The 19,687-nt window shown below is 22.0% G+C and overlaps 4 protein-coding genes and 1 long non-coding RNA gene across 6 annotated transcripts; 3 read left to right on the top strand and 2 right to left on the bottom strand.

The window, feature by feature from the left end:
• Positions 1-1,941: 1,941 nt before the first annotated feature.
• On the bottom strand, positions 1,942-4,493 carry lost (methenyltetrahydrofolate synthase domain-containing protein lost). The gene is given in 6 exon segments (XM_012491245.3): positions 1,942-2,394; positions 2,397-2,513; positions 2,573-2,780; positions 2,895-3,241; positions 3,324-3,709; positions 4,013-4,493. Coding segments are annotated over 6 exon segments (1,347 nt in total). The 5' UTR covers positions 4,032-4,493; the 3' UTR covers positions 1,942-2,124.
• Positions 4,494-4,763: 270 nt separating this feature from the next.
• Idh3b (isocitrate dehydrogenase [NAD] subunit beta, mitochondrial) lies at positions 4,764-7,595 on the top strand. Its single transcript, XM_003697037.4, has 6 exons — positions 4,764-5,415; positions 5,893-5,952; positions 6,033-6,242; positions 6,312-6,703; positions 6,785-6,974; positions 7,061-7,595. The coding sequence occupies exons 1-6, from the start codon at positions 5,374-5,376 to the stop codon at positions 7,289-7,291; spliced, it is 1,125 nt and encodes a 374-aa protein (XP_003697085.1). The 5' UTR covers positions 4,764-5,373; the 3' UTR covers positions 7,292-7,595.
• A 28-nt stretch (positions 7,596-7,623) lies between these two features.
• Sec20 (vesicle transport protein Sec20) lies at positions 7,624-9,159 on the top strand. The gene is made up of 3 exons (XM_003697041.3): positions 7,624-7,988; positions 8,255-8,669; positions 8,746-9,159. The coding sequence occupies exons 1-3, from the start codon at positions 7,908-7,910 to the stop codon at positions 8,931-8,933; spliced, it is 684 nt and encodes a 227-aa protein (XP_003697089.1). The 5' UTR covers positions 7,624-7,907; the 3' UTR covers positions 8,934-9,159.
• A 2,910-nt stretch (positions 9,160-12,069) lies between these two features.
• LOC147657038 (uncharacterized) lies at positions 12,070-12,967 on the top strand. The gene is made up of 2 exons (XR_015293357.1): positions 12,070-12,318; positions 12,523-12,967. It is a non-coding gene; the product is annotated as an uncharacterized LOC147657038 (long non-coding RNA).
• On the bottom strand, positions 12,446-19,677 carry Vps15 (vacuolar protein sorting 15). Of its 2 annotated transcripts, XM_086912212.1 has the most exons (18): positions 19,510-19,677; positions 19,037-19,217; positions 18,806-18,949; positions 18,400-18,554; positions 18,132-18,322; positions 17,313-18,049; positions 16,920-17,228; positions 16,469-16,852; positions 15,788-16,111; positions 15,392-15,721; positions 15,171-15,321; positions 14,988-15,101; positions 14,703-14,895; positions 14,426-14,591; positions 14,067-14,337; positions 13,655-13,985; positions 13,409-13,571; positions 12,446-12,714 (listed from the first exon to the last, which is right to left on the bottom strand). In XM_086912212.1, exons 1-18 carry the CDS (start codon positions 19,599-19,601, stop codon positions 12,508-12,510), a joined length of 4,443 nt encoding a protein of 1,480 aa, XP_086768338.1. In that variant the 5' UTR covers positions 19,602-19,677; the 3' UTR covers positions 12,446-12,507. The 2 variants fall into 2 exon arrangements, with proteins under 2 accessions (XP_086768338.1, XP_012346682.3); XM_012491228.3 differs by lacking the exon at positions 12,446-12,714 and having other exon boundaries at positions 12,751-13,571.
• Positions 19,678-19,687: the final 10 nt, after the last annotated feature.

The following is a 19,687-nucleotide window of genomic DNA, read 5'->3' as shown; positions in this document are numbered from 1 at the left end:
TTTGTCCCATCGAATGTTCTTGTTTCTTTTTTTTTTTTTTGCAACAAATAAAAATATTTTCTTTGATAAATGATCAAATAAGGAATTTTAATCGTTATTATTCTTATATAGATCCATGATCGATATTCGGCATCAAAACACAAAATAAATATTGCAAGAAAAAAGTAGCAAAAATAATCAACAAGAAGAAAAAATAAAACGTGCATTGTCTTGATATTATTTGATAATTGATTTGATTAATAAAAAAAAATCCTAAATATATATTTATATAGAATTATATATAGAATAATATATATATAGAATTTAAATTATGATATCATCGAGAGAAAAAATATTAAATAATCAATATAAAGATACCATTTCATGAAAAAAAAAAAAGTGACAAGAAAAATCTTTTCAGTAGAATTTTATAATTTATTTTTTCTATTAAAATAACTTAAGCAAAAAAAAAAAAAAAAAAAAACATGACCGTGAATGAAGAATGGTTTACATTTTTGATTTGTTCAAAAAGTTCGATAAACTTCAAATATAGACGCGAATTTAAGAAAATTTATAACAAAATAATTTAAACAAAAAAAAATAAAGAAATATTAATATTAAATATAGAAACGCAAAAAAATAGAAAATTACATTTAATAAACTTTATATTATGGAAAATATAATGATAAGAAATATGATAACAGATATATTTTCTTTTATTATATCATCAGATTATCAGAATGAAATAAAAAAAAATCGCAAAATAAATGTTAAATAAGAAAAATTCTATTTGCGAATGGAAAAAAATTTTATCGATAAATTTTTTCCATTAATAATATAACAATCGGTCGTCTTATTTAATATCAATGATAATAATAGATATTTTATCATTGATATTTTATTAAATGATAAACAGAGACATCAATAATTTCTAATATCACAATTTTAATAATGTTTATACAAAAAATTTTTTACATGAAATTTAATCTAAAATTTAATCTAAAAATTTTATTTCTGGAAAAAAAAGTAATTATGATGAAAAAAAAGAAAAAATAAATAGTTTTCATCATTAATTTTTGATAAATTTAATTTAAGGAAAAAGAACAGAAAAGAAAAGAAAAATAAAAATATATCATATCCTGTTATTAAAAAATGTAATTAAAATTATTATCCAATAATATGAATTTTACATTGAATTTAATAAATAGATACTTAATACTAATTACTCGAGATAATAATTTAAAGAAAATCTTTATTTCTCTTATTTACTTATGTATTAATAAGAATAATAATTAATTAATAAATTAAAAAATTTAAATTAAAAAATTTAACAACAATAATAAACTATCTATATTTGAATTTTAAAAATAATTAACTATACTTATTAATACACAATTAATACACAAGATTACAAAGATATATATTGCCATTTTTCCGATTATTTAGATATATTACATCTAAATATATCTTTCAATTATCGAATTTTTTAATAAAATACATGCCTAAAAAATATTACAATATAAAAATCGTATTTTACTACTCTCATTTAAGTTTTTTCAGAAAAATAGAATAGTAGTAGTACATAAACAAAAAATATAAATTTTTACTATTGTATATCTCATAAATTATACAGGAATTATCAGTCTATAATTAGATAAGCGTTATCAAATATGTATAGAGCACTATCCTTAATTATAATTATATATATTTTTTATTTATATATGATCACAGTATTTAATATTATTTAAAATTTTTTTAATTATTTAAAATTAATTACTAAAAATTATTGTGAATTTATCAATAATATACAATTCTTAATATTAAGAAATATTTTTATATATATAAATTCACTTTTAAATTTGATTTTATCTTTTTTTTTTTATCTTTTTTTTACTATAACTATCAAAAATATAATTAATTATAAATTAAATGTTAAATGTAATTAATGATTATACAAACTTATACGCAATACAATGTCCAAATATTTTTTATTAATTATATAAATGCAAAATATATTATAAATTATCTTCTATAAAGCTTTAATTATATTTAAACTATTACTGATTTATATAAATTAATAATTACCGACAAAATAAACTCACATACAAAAATATGAGTTGAATACTATTAAAAATTGATTGTCTTTTAAACTGATGTCATGTTTGTAATTTCAATTCTAGATATTGGTTTAGCAGGTTCTACTATTATAAAATTGTTCGTATTATTAGTAGATATCCCAATACATAATTGCTGTAGATTTGCCATTATTGAATCAATTTGTATTGGTTGATTCGGCAAATTATTAATCTGCTTAAGTTTATTGAAATGAAGATAACAAATACCACGATTTCCTAACCAAGTTATTTCATTCGGTTTAATACCACGCTTTAATAAAGTATTTTTCAAATCGCGTATATTCTCGCGCTAAATGAAATATTGGATAATTTTAAAGAAAACTCAATTTGAGATTTAAATTTCGATTTCAAATTTTGACGATATTGTTGCTTATTTTTATTATTACTTTCCATTTTCACCTAAAATATTGCAATAATATTATGACATATAATAAATATACATTGATTATAAGCATTACCTCAACTGTATCAGAAAATTTAAATTTATTAATTTTACGCTTTTTAAGAAAACATGTTTTTACATGCTTTTATTCTTCTTTTTCAATATCATTAACATTTGAGAAAACTTTCTTTATGTTAAAACGTTTCTTATTTTTTATATGAGAGTGATATTTTTTTATTTCTACATCTGAATCTTCTTCCTTTAAAGTTATTATTTTTTCTTTTCTGAAAACAATTCAAATATTTTACATAAACAATTTAATGTATTATAAACATACGCGTGCGCGCGCATGTATGTATATACATAGTATCAATTTCAATTAATATTTCAAATTTTACTTCTCATCCATTTCTTTTAGTTGTTGTAATACTTCCATAGACTTAATTTTCCTTTCACTAAGCATATGCCATATAATACAATTAGGTTTTTTTAATTTTGGGTTTACTATTATCGTTTCAGTAGGTGTAACAATTATATCAACTGGTACATCATATTTCTTAAATATTTGATGAGGAAGACTATCAAAAACTTGACAATCATGCACAGTTGTAATAACTATAGTATCCTGTGTAACTGCACCCATTCTCATCATCATAGCAAATTCCAGATCTGCAAATCCTTTACCTTTACCAAGTCTATATCCATCACGACTAACACATACAGATCCCAATATCACAAGATCTATCTAAAAATAAATAATAACATGTAAAATGAAAACAGATTTAAATAATAATAAGTCTTTATTATTAATAAATAACATGTACTACCTTTATTTTAGAATTTATACCAAGTGGTTTACCAACTTCTGTCAAACCATGTATTTTTGATAATGTTCTTAATTCATTTTTTGAAGCACCAGCAATTGGTGTAATATGAAGAAACAAACCAGATCTTAGTTTGGGAATTGGAACTAATATTTCTTTATTAGCTACTAATGCTAAGAATCTTACAGATTCTTGTGGTTTATCTGGATTTATCTTTATAATTTTTGCCTGTTTAAAATTATCCAATCCTGCTAAACGTTGTGCTGCTTCTGTAGCACCTTTGAAATTTGGTATACGATCGTATACAGAAAGAGGAAAATTGACTAAATCATTCTTCATCAAATAATCCCATACTTTTTGACGAAAACTGTGCTTTGTCATTTCTTGTGCTAAAAAATATCATAATATTCCACTAATATTAAATATATTTATTAGAAATTATTTCTTTCAAATAATAAATTCAAAATAAAATTTATTAATATTTATAACCTATAAGTGTTTCATATGTTATATTATTTTCAAAATTATTTTATATTTTATTATAATCTAATATAATATTAAAATTAAAATATCACAAGAAAACAGATATTAGAAACATACATTAAAATCAATTTTTTACAAATAAATATTTTGCATTAATACATATATAATGAATAAATATTTATAATAAATAATCAATGATTTATACTCACGTAATTGTTTTTCAGTCATTTTCGATTATTTTGAATAAATTCCATCGAATAGTATCATTTGTAAAAGTTAATATAATTATTTTTATACAAATTTTATATTACAAATAAAAATGATTTCTAACTTTTTTATTTTTACATAAATCAGATATAAAATAGATGATAAGGACTTTCTATTTCTAAAATACCGAAAAATTTTTTGTAATTAAAAAAATGTACATAATAATATACATAATAGTGTAAATATAATCATATATGAAATTTGAATATAAAATATAAGTAATAGAATGTTTATTTTATTTTTTATTAATCTATAATTTTACATTAAAATTTAATTACATTTCCAATTATTATTATATTATAATTTTCTAAACTGAATTGGTAATGTTAAGACTGAAAGCCATGATAAGCCATAATAAGAAAGAAAGCCATAATAAGCATAGAATAAAAAATGTATTGTTATATAAATATTATATTTATTTTCTGCTCTTGTTTCTATTTCTACACAAAGTCATGTCAGTAAACTTATCGTAATAAAATTTACTAGGAATTTTTATATTCATATAATTTTGTAAAATTCATATATATATATATATATATATATATATATATATATATATATATATATATAGTTGTATATATGTATATATATATATATATAGTTTATAGTTTATATATATATATATAGTTTAATAAACAAGACTTACATAATTTTATAATAATGTAAAGTAGATTATCATGTTTGACATTTCTTATTGCAGGAGAATCAGACATAACTGAAATAACTAAACAGACATGTTAGGCGCGAAAAATTAAATTATAATTAGAAAAAAAATATTCACACTTATTTGTTATTTTATATATGACAAAAATTATAATATAATATAAAAATTATATATTTATAATATATTTTTTTAACATATAGAATTACAATAAAAAGATAAATACAATAAATAGAATAATAACTTTATAAAATCTAATATAAAATATGAATTAATATAAAATATAATTAATAAAATTATTTGAAATTACTAGTAGTATTGTTACTAGTGTTATTAAGTTTTATAATAATGAAAGATTATTATATATATTTGATAAACTCCGAAAAAACGTGAAATAAAATCCAAATTAAATAAAAACGGGATCGTAAACATATATTATTTAGGAATCATTCATAAATGATAATAAAATTATTATTATTAATAAAATATTATATAGATTATATTTATTTTATATAATTTCTTATATAATATAAATAGAAAAAAATTAGTATTTTTTTAATTAAATTTCCCTAATACTTTTCAAATTTATATTACTGATATATATGCGAGAGTGAGATAGTCATTTAGAGTTCATTGTAGAAAATGGCTTTACTTGCGAGAAACGTCTGCAAAGTACTTTCACAGGTAATAAACATTTCATTAAAATATCATTTTTTTATTTTTAAAAAATTAATGTAATTTTATAAATTACAATTATTTTAAAATATCATTGAATTTTATTAATATTCAATAAAATGAATTATCAATGACTATTACAAGGACGTTATATTAAAATAATTTCTCTCAAAAATATATGAAAATCTTATTAAATAAGAAATACAATTTCAAATATTAAATAATTACGTACTTACAAAATATTAAAATGAGTAAATATTCGAAATTCAAAATCAATTAAATAATCGACTTCAATAATCATGTTATTTAATCATTACGTTTACGTCTATATAGATATAATCTTTTAACATAATATTTTTAATTTAATTATATACAAAAAAATAAATGTTACTTACATTATATTACATTTAATTAATATTGACTATTATATTATATATACATTTATTTACTTTATTTTTAAACTATTAATTAAAATATTATTTATAGAATGCTCAGAAAGGAGCTGTCAGGTCTTTACATATAGGAACAGTACGTTTGCAAGAATCGGTAAATCTAATATATATTAAATTATCACTCAAATATATAGAAATCATAATTGTATAATTTTCATAATATTTTTTTTTTAGGCAATTGAACAAGAAGGAAAAGTAAAATGTACCCTTATACCAGGAGATGGTGTAGGACCAGAATTAGTAGTTTCTGTTCAAAATGTTTTCAAAGCTGCAAATGTACCTGTTGAATTTGAGCCTTACTTTCTCTCAGAAGTAAATCCAACTTTAAGTGCACCACTTGAACAAGTATCTAATAGTATTGCAAGGAATCGAGTATGCTTAAAGGTAATTTTATATTTAATATTTGATATTTATTTATATTCATATATTTATTTTATATCAATATATTTATAGGGTATTTTGGCAACACCAGATCATTCTCATACTGGAGAGCTTCAAACTTTAAATATGAAATTACGTAAAAGTTTAGATTTGTATTCAAATGTTGTTCATGTAAAATCTTTACCTGGTGTTAAATGTCGTCATAAAAATGTGGATTGTATTATCATTAGAGAACAAACAGAAGGAGAATATTCTGCATTAGAACATGAATCTGTAAAAGGTGTAGTGGAATGTTTAAAAATAGTAACTGCTACTAAAAGTCAAAGGATTGCAAAATTTGCATTTGATTATGCAGTGAAACATAATCGTAAAAAAGTTACTTGTGTTCACAAAGCCAATATCATGAAACTTGGTGATGGTCTTTTTTTAAAATCATGCCAAGAAATTGCTAAAATGTATCCTAGGTAATTATAATTATTTTTTATTTCAGATAGATTATTTTTAATATTTAGAATTTATATTCTTAAATCATTCTTTTATTTCAGAATTACATTTGAAACAATGATTGTAGATAATTGTACAATGCAAATGGTATCCAATCCACATCAATTTGATGTAATGGTATTGCCAAATTTATATGGTAATATTTTGGACAATTTAGCATCTGGATTGGTTGGTGGTGCTGGTGTAGTTGCAGGTGCTAGTTATAGTCCTGAATGTGTTGTTTTTGAACCAGTAAGTTTTGAATATAACATATAGAGATACAAGATATAATAATTCATTAAAATTTTCTATTTGTTTATTATTGATTTATTACTTAGGGTGCAAGGCATACATATTCAGAAGCTGTTGGTAAAAATGTTGCAAATCCTACTGCTATGCTTTTATGTGCAGTAAAACTTTTACGTCATGTGAATTTGAAACGTTATTCTGAACAAATTAAAGATGCATTAAATCGTGTTCTAAATGATGGAAAAGTATTAACAAAAGATTTAGGTGGACAGAGTTCTACAACAGAATTTACAACTGCTGTAATACACTGTCTTCGTTAATTTTGAGTTTATATTAATTTTAAAAAAATTCATGTATAATAGAATCATATAAAATAATAGTAATCGTTTTATGTGGTCAAGAATATTTAATATAACTATGTTCAATTACATAGTATTATTGCATTACAAATTTAATTTATCTGCTTTGGAATTTTATTTAGAAAAGAGTATATATTATAAATAGAAAAAGTCAACATTTTTTGTCTCAACATCTATATTTATAACTACAGTGTTTGTAATCAAACAAACCAATTGTATGATAATATAATGTTTAAATTGTACATTAATAAATTATACTACCTCAGTCGTTTTTATATATTCTACAACATAACCTTATTGCACTGTTTTATATAATAATTTATAAAAAATATTATAAAAATATTAATTTATTGTTTAAAAATATTTAATTAAAATAACATTGAATGAATATAAAATAATATCATATTTGAATATATTTTATATATTTTCATAAAAATTTTACATAATAAAAGAATTATTAACATTTGAAATTTTCATTTTACATTTATGTACTTATCAGTATTAAAGTCACATTCCGTTTTTACCGTACAATAAAAGTCGAAGTAAGAAATTGTCATAAAAAAAAAATTGTGCCCCGATGGACACTGGAAACCATACAATAGAACTTATTCATCAGGATATTGTAAAAAATCAACTTCAAGTCACGGCTTTAATACAGGTAAATATTATTTTAAACACAAATTTTTTCATAATAATTAGTATAACCTGAATCTTAACTTTCTTAATATCAAATGATATAATCTATATTAATTAGATTATTGATAAATTTATTCTTATAATTATTATTAAATAAATTACAAGTACAATTTATTGATATAAATTTGTATTATGATAATAACATTTTATATATCTGTTAGAGGTTAAATAAAGAAAGATAAATTTTTATTATATAAAACAATTTGTAAAATAATATAAATTTTTCAGGATATTCAACAATGTACTGGTCCTTTAGAATTGCTTAATGAATTAAATGCAGAAGGCAGAGCAAAAATAGCAATTTTAAAATCATCTATAGATAAATTAGCATCCATAGCAGAGAGAGAACTTTCAGAAAAAAAAAAAATAGAATTATTAACTGAAGTAGATGTTTATAAACAACAACTTAACACTTCTTTAGCTGCATTTCGTAAAGCTAATGTTGTTAGTATCTGTGTAATAGATAAACTTGCTAAAGAAGAACTACTTTCTATACCTGAAGAGCAACAATCTGCTATTCGTAGAAGACATGACAAGAAAAGTTTAGCAAATACATCGAATCAACTCTCTGACAAACTTTTAAGTATATCTAGACACTTAGCTGAAACAACTCAAAAAAGTGCAGATACATTAGATACATTAAGTATATAATTTTTTTTTTATAATATATCTTAAATTTTAAGATATGATTTTTAATTTATTACTTTAAACATTTTTAGTTATATCATCAGATAAAGTTACCAGTACTAAAGATGAATTAGAACATCAACAACAAGCTATAGTTCAATCTGGAAAACTTTTAGGCAAATATGGTAGAAGAGAAGTTACTGATAAAGCTTTAGTAGCATTAGCATTTGTGTTTTTTCTTGCTTGTGTTATTTATATCTTACAAAAGAGACTATTTTAAAAAGTATAATAATATTATGTATCAAAAACTTTAAAATCATTTATAGATATAGATATAAAAATTATATTTTAAAGAAAGAAGTATCTTCTAAAACATGATTAAATTGTTAATAATTTTATGTATAATATTATTTATTATTTAAATTTGATAAAAGACATGTTTTATAACTATATTATTTTACCAAAAATAAAAATATTTATGAAATAAAAAAATTTTCCAATTCCAATTACTATTCTAATATTTTATTACTATTATTGAATAAATATTTGAAACTGTGTTTAAATTACACAATTCTGTAATAAAAAATATATCATACAAATATAAAATTGATATTATTAAAAGAATAGAATTATGAATTTAATTAATGAACAATATTAATTAATAATTATTTAATTAATAATAAACATTAAACATTCTAATTATTATATATTATACTATTATTATATTATATATTATATTATTATATATTATTATATTATATTATATATCTATAACTGTTTTAACTTTTATAATTATATTATTGTTCAAAAATTCTTCGTCAAATGTAATTATTTTTTTCATCATTATTCTCATCAACATCTATATTTTCAAAAAATCTTATTCATATATTTTTAATTATTTATTGAATAATTTACTCATTATTTAGCATCTCATAAATTGTGGACAATATGATCAATATTTCTTTGTGATATAAATGATAAAATCTAAAATAAAACAAAAATAACATTATATAATATCAAGATACTTGACTGAATGATCACTAGATAATGATATCCAGCAGAATTTTTTGAACTTTGATTTTTAATGTCTATTAGTAATTAAATTAGTTTATTAGAAATCAAAATATATTCATTATAAATATTCGAATTAACAATATTATTCTTATCATCAAAAGCAATTTGAATATATTTTGCTGGATCTTTTAACAAAAATTTTATATAAACTGATTTTAAATCATTAAATAATTATAGTCTTTTTCGAACAATGTTATTCAAAAGTTTAATATAATTTTTATATCTTATTCTTTAAAAATTCTATTTGACATCAAAAAAATAAATCGCTTTGGAAATATGTATAGTTATTGTTTTTCATCATTACATATTTTATAAAATTTTAATGAGAAATATTTATTGAAATTTCTAAAATTATTAAAAATTATCTTGTACGATAATTTTTCTAATTTATAAAAAACAATTAATGATATCAAATCTTTTAATATCAAAATTTAAAAAGGTTAATGATACTATAATATAGGAAATTTAAATATTTTGCAATACGATTTATAATAATTTTGTTTCTTCGAAACAATATTAATTTACTGTTACACTTTTCTTAACTATAAATTATTCTCAATCTAAATTTTATCTAAATTTTTATTAATATATCAGTTATTTTTGGGATATTTATCTTCAGGAATCTCCACTTTATAGATGTCCAATATGGAATATCTATATATTATATTTGTTAAAATTTTGAATTTAAATATTAATTTAATTATATTTACGGAATAAGTTATACTGATTATACAAATATTATTATTTCAAATTAATTCCTATTTATTCACATTTTAAGTTATGATAATTATGCTCTAAAATTTGAATTGAAAAAATAATATTCATTTTTCATCTTAAATAAAACAAAAAATAATTTAATAAAAAGAAACGCATATATATAAATTATTGATTGATATATCATGTTTTTTCATCGAACATCTTAATATAAAAGCTATTTATTCATGTCTCGCAACGTGTTTCGCAAGGAATATTAACAGATCAATATACATAAAATATATTTTGTTTCATTTACTTATTTCACTTTATCTGTATAAAATTTTTGTATTGAAAAAATAAAATTCTAATTATTGAAAAAAAGGGAAATGTATTGTATACATTCATCATTCATTTTTCGCGTGATAATTAAGTATGAGTAAATTAGATAACGTGATAAAATAAGAATTTAATTTAATATGACCTATATTCGTTTATTGCTTGGTCTAAATTCAAAAATCAATAATGACTGCAAAAGTTGATTACATTTTAAGATGAAGAAATCACTTGCAAATTTTTTAACGCAATATTATTAAATCTTTACATATTTTTTCTATTAAAAATATTAATAACTCAATAGATTGGAAAAACGATATGTATTATAATAATAATTAATCATGATCAAACTTAATAAAAATGATTACATATAATACATATTTTCCTGCTATTTAAATAATATATAATTTCTCATAATCATAATCAAAATATATTTCGATTTTCTATTATATATAACTAAAACATTTTTTTCTTGAAAACTTTTTAATATTTAATACTTAAATACAGATTGAAGTTATTATATAAATATATATTATATATATTAACGAAAAAAGATCTATATTATATTAAAAATAATAATCTTGACATAAGATGATCACAAATATAGGATTTATAATCAACTTAAAATAATTATATAGTCTGTAATATAATTTAAATGAATTTCATGAATGAGTCATGATAATTTTATATCTCTATGAAATAATTGCATTCAAATACCAAGTTGAAACAAATAAATGAACAAAATTTATTAAATTTAATGATTTTTTTTACCATAATAATTTAACACAAAGTATTTTTAATTAGAAATCTGGAATGCAATTGGTATACATTCCAATAAATGAGTATATCTATAATTAAATAGTTATTTCTTTACTGCGTGTTCTATTGTAATAAATTTTATACGCATATAGAATACACAAAAAGATTACGTGTGATGAATGCAAAATTTATTTAATTCACCAGACATAAATAGATATCTCTCTAGGATTTTCCTCAAAATCAATGTGACAAAAAAATGTCACATTGCACTATGCTTTTTTATTGTTTCATAAAATATATCGTGATAAAAACTTATTTTCGTATATACTTTTTAATAAAACATTATATATTAATAGATATATACTAATTTGATTATTTTTTTAATAAAATATGGATTTAACTCAATTACTCTCTTTCACAATTTTTAGTTTTCATAATCGGAAAAATATAAAAAAATTAAAGATAAACATAAAACCGTTTACAAATCCAATCATTATATTTTTTTTAACCAGTATGAATTGATATATAAAATAGCAGTAAGCATTCAGCATCACTTCATTGCGAAAGTATACTTCTTAGCGCGAGTTATCAGTTCAAACTCTTTAATATAAATTGGAAAAAAAAAAAAATATAAATGACCGGATGTTTGCATAAAAGATTTTTATTAATTATATTTGAATAATGAATAAAAGTTAAAAGAAAAATTATTTATATTAATTTTATTATATTAATCTAATCAGTTTATTCAGAAAGTGTGAAGTTTAAAAATAAAAATACAAGACAATCGTATAAATATATATTAGGTAATGTATCATTTTTTATCATTTAATTTGATAGCATAAAAATTTGTAAATGTTATCTATAGTGTTTCTATAAATAATACATTTGCATATTCACTTATTTATATTTTTTTCAGATATTCGTTAATTTTTAAATTGAAGAAATTGAAATTAACAAAATGAAAATTTTATTTTTATTTTTATTGTTTATCATCACTGGATATGCAGCTCCTTGGTTTGAAATTCTTTTTGGCAAACAACAAGATTATACTTATCAACCATTGAGTTACAAAAATCAACAATCAAGACGACAACAAGGAAAAAGAGGAGGAGAAAGATGGAAAGAAATTTGTAGAACAATAAATCCTGATCCTTATGCTTTTCCGGGTCGAATACCTTATCCTTCTGTACCAATTTGTCCTTAAATAATTAAATTATTTAATAATTATTTAAATATGCGTTAAAAATATGAATTTATTGTAACAATATCAGAGAATACACAAAGATATTCACTGGTTATGAGTATTTCAGTCAGTATATAAGTTTACTATGTAATCAATAACATAAAAGTACGCAGTCATATATATATATATCTATCAGTATAAATTATGTATGAAGAGATAAATTTGTTAATGATGTCTTTGTACATTAATATAATACGTTTTCCTTTGTATTATGTCCACTTAATTAATCGTTGTTATTATATTATTTAAAGCTAAATATTATTAATTTATCTTAATATATTATAATACATCAAGCTCTTTCATCTTTTTTTTTTTACGTAGAAAAATAAATCACTCTATTAAAGTAACTTAAGTTTTATACTCCAAGAAATGCGTTGTATACAATAGTTGTGATTATAAATGATCTTATTTACTATATCTATATATTACATATTATGTACAAATAAAAATCACAGAATTACTGCAGCACATGAGTTCAATCATAAAAATCTTGATTAGATTGTTTTCCCCAGAAAAAATATACATTAGAAAAATTTGTACATTACATACAGTCTTGGAAAGTGACATGATGAAAGAGAAAACAATCATTTCCAAACTTGTATTAATCCATCTGTACTACCAGTCAGGATACAAGTGTTTGACATAGATACTGCGGAAATTGTGTCATGATGTCCAGATGGCGGAGTTTCTGGACCCTGACCACCTTCTTCAGAATTTCTCGTTCTAATACTATTACTTCCTCCAGATGATGGAATAGGACCACCTCCAGCTAAAACTTCTTGTACTACATTAGTCCCATCAATTAAACGTTGTCTGTAAAATTAAAATTTTTTTTAAAATTATATTATATATAATATAAACTATTGTTTTACATTATTTTTATTATGAATACTAACTCATATGCTAATGAATTTGGAGGAGTAACATCAATAGCAGCAGGCAATGCAACATATGATTCATTGGGCGCATTTAAATCCCAAAAACGTAATCTCATATCAGTACCACCAGCTAATAAAAAACCTGAACGATCAATGCATCCAGAGTACATTGCACATACACTATGACCACCTTGTGAATGGCTAAGAGGAGGTGCACTTGATGCCCAAAGTACCATTTGTCGAAAATCAGTTTCAAGATTCCACATTGAAATTTCGTTATTTCCTTGCACAGCCGAAATAATCCATGAATGTTCAGTAGGATGAGTAATTACTTTTCTTACTCTTGCATCTAAAATTGAAAATATTTTATAAAGTTTAATATTTATTTGATTTCTTATTTTATATGAATTTAAAATGCTTGTAAATTTACTTGTAGGATGTTTAATACTAGTTATTGGTAATTGAAATCGTAAGTCCCAGCACGTGTGGACTCCGGAACTAGTACCAAGAGTTAACCACTGTTGATAATTATTTACACAAAATGAAGTAATTACTCCGTGTTTTAAATCATTCTCTAAACGCCACGTTGTACCAGGACATCTTAAATCCCATCCTACTAATGCACCATATAATGATGCATATACAAGAACTGATTGTGAACCCGAATCTAAATATTGTAAATCAACTGCACATCCTTCTTCCTAAATGTAATAATCCAGAATTATATTAATTTATCAATATTAAAAAATACATTTTAATATAATTTATACAATTAATATAATTAATTACCTGAAGATCTAATTGTCTGGTACCAATGACATTCATTTTACTAGAATTTGATTCGATTCGTAAAACAAATACTGTTCCTGATTGACTAGCAGAACTTGCTAATGATTGTCCTTGATCACATATAGCTAAACCAACCAAAGGACCACCTCTGTGCATATAAGTTTGTCTAATGAAATTAAAAAATAATACAAACATATTAAATATTTTATATATATTAGAAATATATATAAAAACATATTATATATAGAATATATAATACATTATATAAAGAATCTACCTAGAGCGATTAGCAATGTTTCGACCTTCCATTTTACTTGCATCCCATATTTTTATGCATCCATCTGCAGAACTACTGGCAAATAAACTAGTATCTGGTATAGAAACTAGCCTATTTATTGCAGCTCTATGTTCATGAAGATGTGCAACTGGTACTCCTCGAGGTCTCCATCCATTTGGTAATAATCTTGAACCTTTTTTAATTTTTAATAAAAACATTTATTATATCAATATTAAATGTAAAATATGTATATCAATATATATTATTAAAATAGATATTAATTACCAGCTTGCCATGCAATATTATCAGCCCAATGTTGTGCTCTTAATGCAGCAGCATGTTGTTCTTGCTTTCTGTATGTTAATTGTCTTACTTCTAATCTACAAGGTGCACATCTATCTACAAAATTATATAAAAATTTTTGTATATGCAATATTTTAATATCTAAAATATTTTTAAAACACATACATTGAATATATGAACGTTCATGAAGAGAATGATCATTTATGCTATTCATGTCAGACAAACTATGTTGTGGCGATAAATGAATATCTCCTCCATGTAAACTTTGACTAGGACTTCCATTACTTCCCGTCATATCTGACATTTTAACAGTATGCTATATTATAAAAAAATTAATTATAATTCTATAAAAATTTAATAAACATGGCTCATTTATTTTTAATTACTTGAATATTATCTTGAGCTGCAAACATTGTACGCCATTCCTGATTCATTGTCGCATATGTACCAACACTATCTGATGTTCTACGATCTAATCGTTTAAATGGTGGAAGACCTAAATCGGATTTTGTATCGGGATATAATATTACTATATGATGTCTTATCTTGTCTTTCATAGTATTTAATTCTAACTTTCCTTCCATTGGTTTAATTGTATTCAACTTCGCATCCACCGAATTTCGATACTTATTAATTTTCATTAAATGTGGCTTCATTGTTATTAATTGATCTTCAACAATTTCAGTCATTGACTCTGAACTTAATCGTCTGAAAAGCTAAAAACTTTGTTTAGATTTCTCGAGAAAAATAAAATATGTTTATAAATAAAATTTACAATTTACATTTCGTAATGAATTATTTGTTTCACTATATTGTGGAACCATTCCAGGCAAAGTTTTCGTTCGTGCAACTTGTCTCTGTTCAAGACTTTGAAATAATTCTTCTATATCATTATATTTCACAACAGAATCATAAACAATTCTTGGTATAGGAGGTACTAAAGCCTCTAATAATAGAATTTCTTTTTCTATTTGAATTAATGAATGTTTTAAATATGGTTGTATCATTGATTGAACTTTGCATTGAACATCTACTAAATTAAGTGTTCGTGCAGCTGCAGATATAAACCCAACAGTCGCATGTCTTATCCATAAATTTGGATGTACCTATGAAATATTTTAAATTCGATATTTTATATTAATAATTACAATTCTTGATAATTAATTTTGCTAATGACTTTGATACATTATTTCTTATATCTTTAGTCATATGTTATTAAAGACATTATTCTGAATAATTTTTCTTTATAACTTAATTACTGATTTCTTACAATTTTCAAGATAAAAAAAATAGTGATTATTTGAATTTTATTAATTTAATTAATTTAATTTAATTAATTTTCGCAATATAATATCAAATATAATATTAAAATCTAAAATCAAAATCAAAATCTAAACTAAAAATCAAAATTAGCATGCTATTTCTAATGTAAATTTTTAATCAATATTTAAATTTTAACTTACTAAAAAAACCATAGTTTCATATAAAAGTTGATAAAGAGCAGATTTGTGTAAGAGACCTAATTCTGTAAGAGTTGCCATTGCATTAATAGCTTTTGTTGTTACAAATTCTTCAGGATCTGCTAATCCTTGCTGAAGAAGAGGCATTAAAATAGGACTACTATGCCAGCCAACATAAGCAGCTACACCAACAATACATTCAAAGAAAGAACCTCTTAACTCTTTATCTTCTTTATCATTTAAAAAAGTAATAATATGACTAAGCAGAATATCATTGGCTTTTTGTTTTCCAAAAAATACACACAATTTATTAATTCCACTTTCTATTAATGTTTGTTTTACCAAATTCTGAGGATCTGTTAATAACATGGACACAGATTGTTGCACCTAATAATATTATATATTTTAATATAAAATATTAATATAATATTATATATAATAAAAAATTAATTACCATTTCGTGCAAAGTTTGAAGTTCACTATCATAACTTGGTTTTGGACCTTCTTTGTTACCTAAATTAGATAAATGAGCATTCTCTAAGTATCTTAATGCAATATGTGCTAAATGTGCAATATTTTCCGCATAAGCAGCTCTAACAATTACAGCTTCATCTTGTGTAATATGTGCTAAACCAGGTAAAATATATTCTGGGAAAATGTTAACATCTGATGGTGGAATTGATTTTACAAGATGCAAACATTTTGTTAAAGTATGTATAGCTGACACCCGTACTCTTGGAGCAGGATCATGAACTAAATGAAACTACAATATACATATAATATAATAAACATTAGATAAACTTTTTTTTATCAATATTAAATTTAATATAACTTATAAAATACTTACAATATAAGGCAAGATTCTATCCAATATTGTTTCATCTGATGTGTTTTCAGCAAGTTCAAGTAATATTTCTAAACTTTGTAATTTAGATTGAGAATGATGCAAACCTCTTATACATGAAGTAACAAGTTGAGTAATGATAACTAATCCTTCAACAGGTTCCGAAGATAAAGTTTTCTTTTCATTTTTTAAATCCAGTTTTTGTTTCTGATTTTCAATTAATTTAACTTCTGATCGCTGATCTTTTTGATTTTCGGATTTAAAATCTTCTATTGAAATAATTTTTGAATCAATTTGATTCATATCAGTTTTGTCAAAACTTTGATCACTATCAACTTCTACAATAGTATTATCTTCACTGTGACCAGAATCATCTTTAGTTGATTCTATGTTATTTTCAAATTGATCAATCTTAATCTCTATATTTCTTATATCAGTTTTTACTTTTTTATTTTCTTCTGCTTTTAAAATATTAATAATATTACCAATATCTTTTTTAAGTCTATTTATTTTTTCATCAGGAGATAAAATTGGGGCAGCAGAAAAAATAAGCATATATGGTTGCAGAAACAAATAAAAATATTCTGGAAATACTGTTCCACGAGCTTGAGCTAGATAAATTTCAGCACTTTTTCTATTTGTTGGATTTCTTTCTAGCATAGATGCAAGAAGTTCGCGTATTCCAGGATCTTCTATTGTATCCAAATGCTTACTCACTGAATATTCATTATTTCTATATGCTTAATATCATAATAACACAATTCTTTAATACATATACAATAATTCTATAATACAATAACATTATATACAATTTATATATACCTAATAATTGAGAAAAATCAAATGGTGAATGTCCTTCATTATATAATTCTGTTAATGCACAGCCTGCAGAAAAAATATCCATCATTGGATGTAAATCACCTGTCTTTAGTTCTTGTTCTGATAACAATAATGTATTGTTTAATTCTGAAGATAGTGTTTTCACAAATCGTTCTGGAGCTATATAACATGTTCTGAAATGATAATTGAATTATAATTTACCACAATAAATTAAAGATAATAATTAAAAAAAAATTATTTGCACATGTACCTTCTCCTAGAAGTATCAAAAAAATATGAAAAATCTGCAGGATTATCTTCAGGTAAATAAGTTGGTTTAAAACTTGCAAAATCTGTGAGTAAAATCCAGTTCCAACTAGTTATCATAATGTTTTCTAGTTTGATATCACCATGACAAACTCCAAACTATAGTAAAATAAAAAAAATATTTTAAATGTTATTGTATAATAATGTACATGTTATTATACATTATTAATATTATTGTACATTTTATAAAGGAATTACATTTATATTCATTTATATTCACAGGATTACATTTATATTCATTATTTAATAGAAAAATATTTTAACATATTTAATCAATTAAAAATTATTTCATAACAATATCTGAAATTATTTAATTTGATTAATTTAAAAATTTTTAAATATTAGTTTACCTTATGAGCTTGATGTAAAGCATATAAAATTTGAAAGGTAATCCACTTCTTTTCTATACTTGTTAAAAATGGCCTGGTACTAATTCTATCATAAAGAGAATATTTTACATATTCTCTCATTATTGATCCTGATTTTTCTGTGAGCTTATAAAAACATATAATTAGTTATAATTATAAATAGTAAAAATTATTATAATTTATATAACATAAATATTACGTAAATATACTTACAATCATTCTTTGAAAAGGTAGACAATTTACAGCAGATGCTAATTTAGATCTAATTTCTTCGAGTTTTTCTTTATAAGTAGACAATGGAAGTGTTGGATCATGAATAGCAAAAACTTTAATTACTATAAGACCTTCTTGACTTCTGGCACGAGCCACTTTAAAAAATCTAGTACTTCCTAAGCTATATGCACAATAATCATAAGAAAATAAAAATATACAATTATTCCTTTATTTATATATATTTATATATATGTTTATATATATATATATATATATATATATATATATATATAATATAATTATATATATAATTTTGATTTATATGAAATATCATAATATATTTTTTTTTTTAAAGATCTTATCAAAATATTTTAATTCATATTAAGTATGTTATCAGATATAGATTGACGAAAAATTGAAAAATGTGTTAACTATCATTTTTATAATTATTCATATTAGATCAAAATACTTACTTTACGTCGAATAATAAATCACTATGATCCGTCAAATAATGTTCTACTGGAAATATTTGACTAGGCGCAATACCGACTAATTGATTTCCCATTTTGTAAATCGATGTTTAGTTGAAACTGATATATTTGCAAGCAGCATCCATTTTGTGCCAACTTCACATAATATATATATATATAT

Source organism: Apis florea, unplaced genomic scaffold, assembly GCF_048593485.1.
Source record: "Apis florea isolate Af1SG1 unplaced genomic scaffold, ASM4859348v1 contig_3367_pilon, whole genome shotgun sequence".
In the NCBI taxonomy this organism is placed as follows: Eukaryota; Metazoa; Arthropoda; class Insecta; order Hymenoptera; family Apidae; genus Apis; species Apis florea.
Note: the sequence above shows the minus strand (reverse complement) of the source record. Positions and strands in the feature narration are given on the sequence as shown.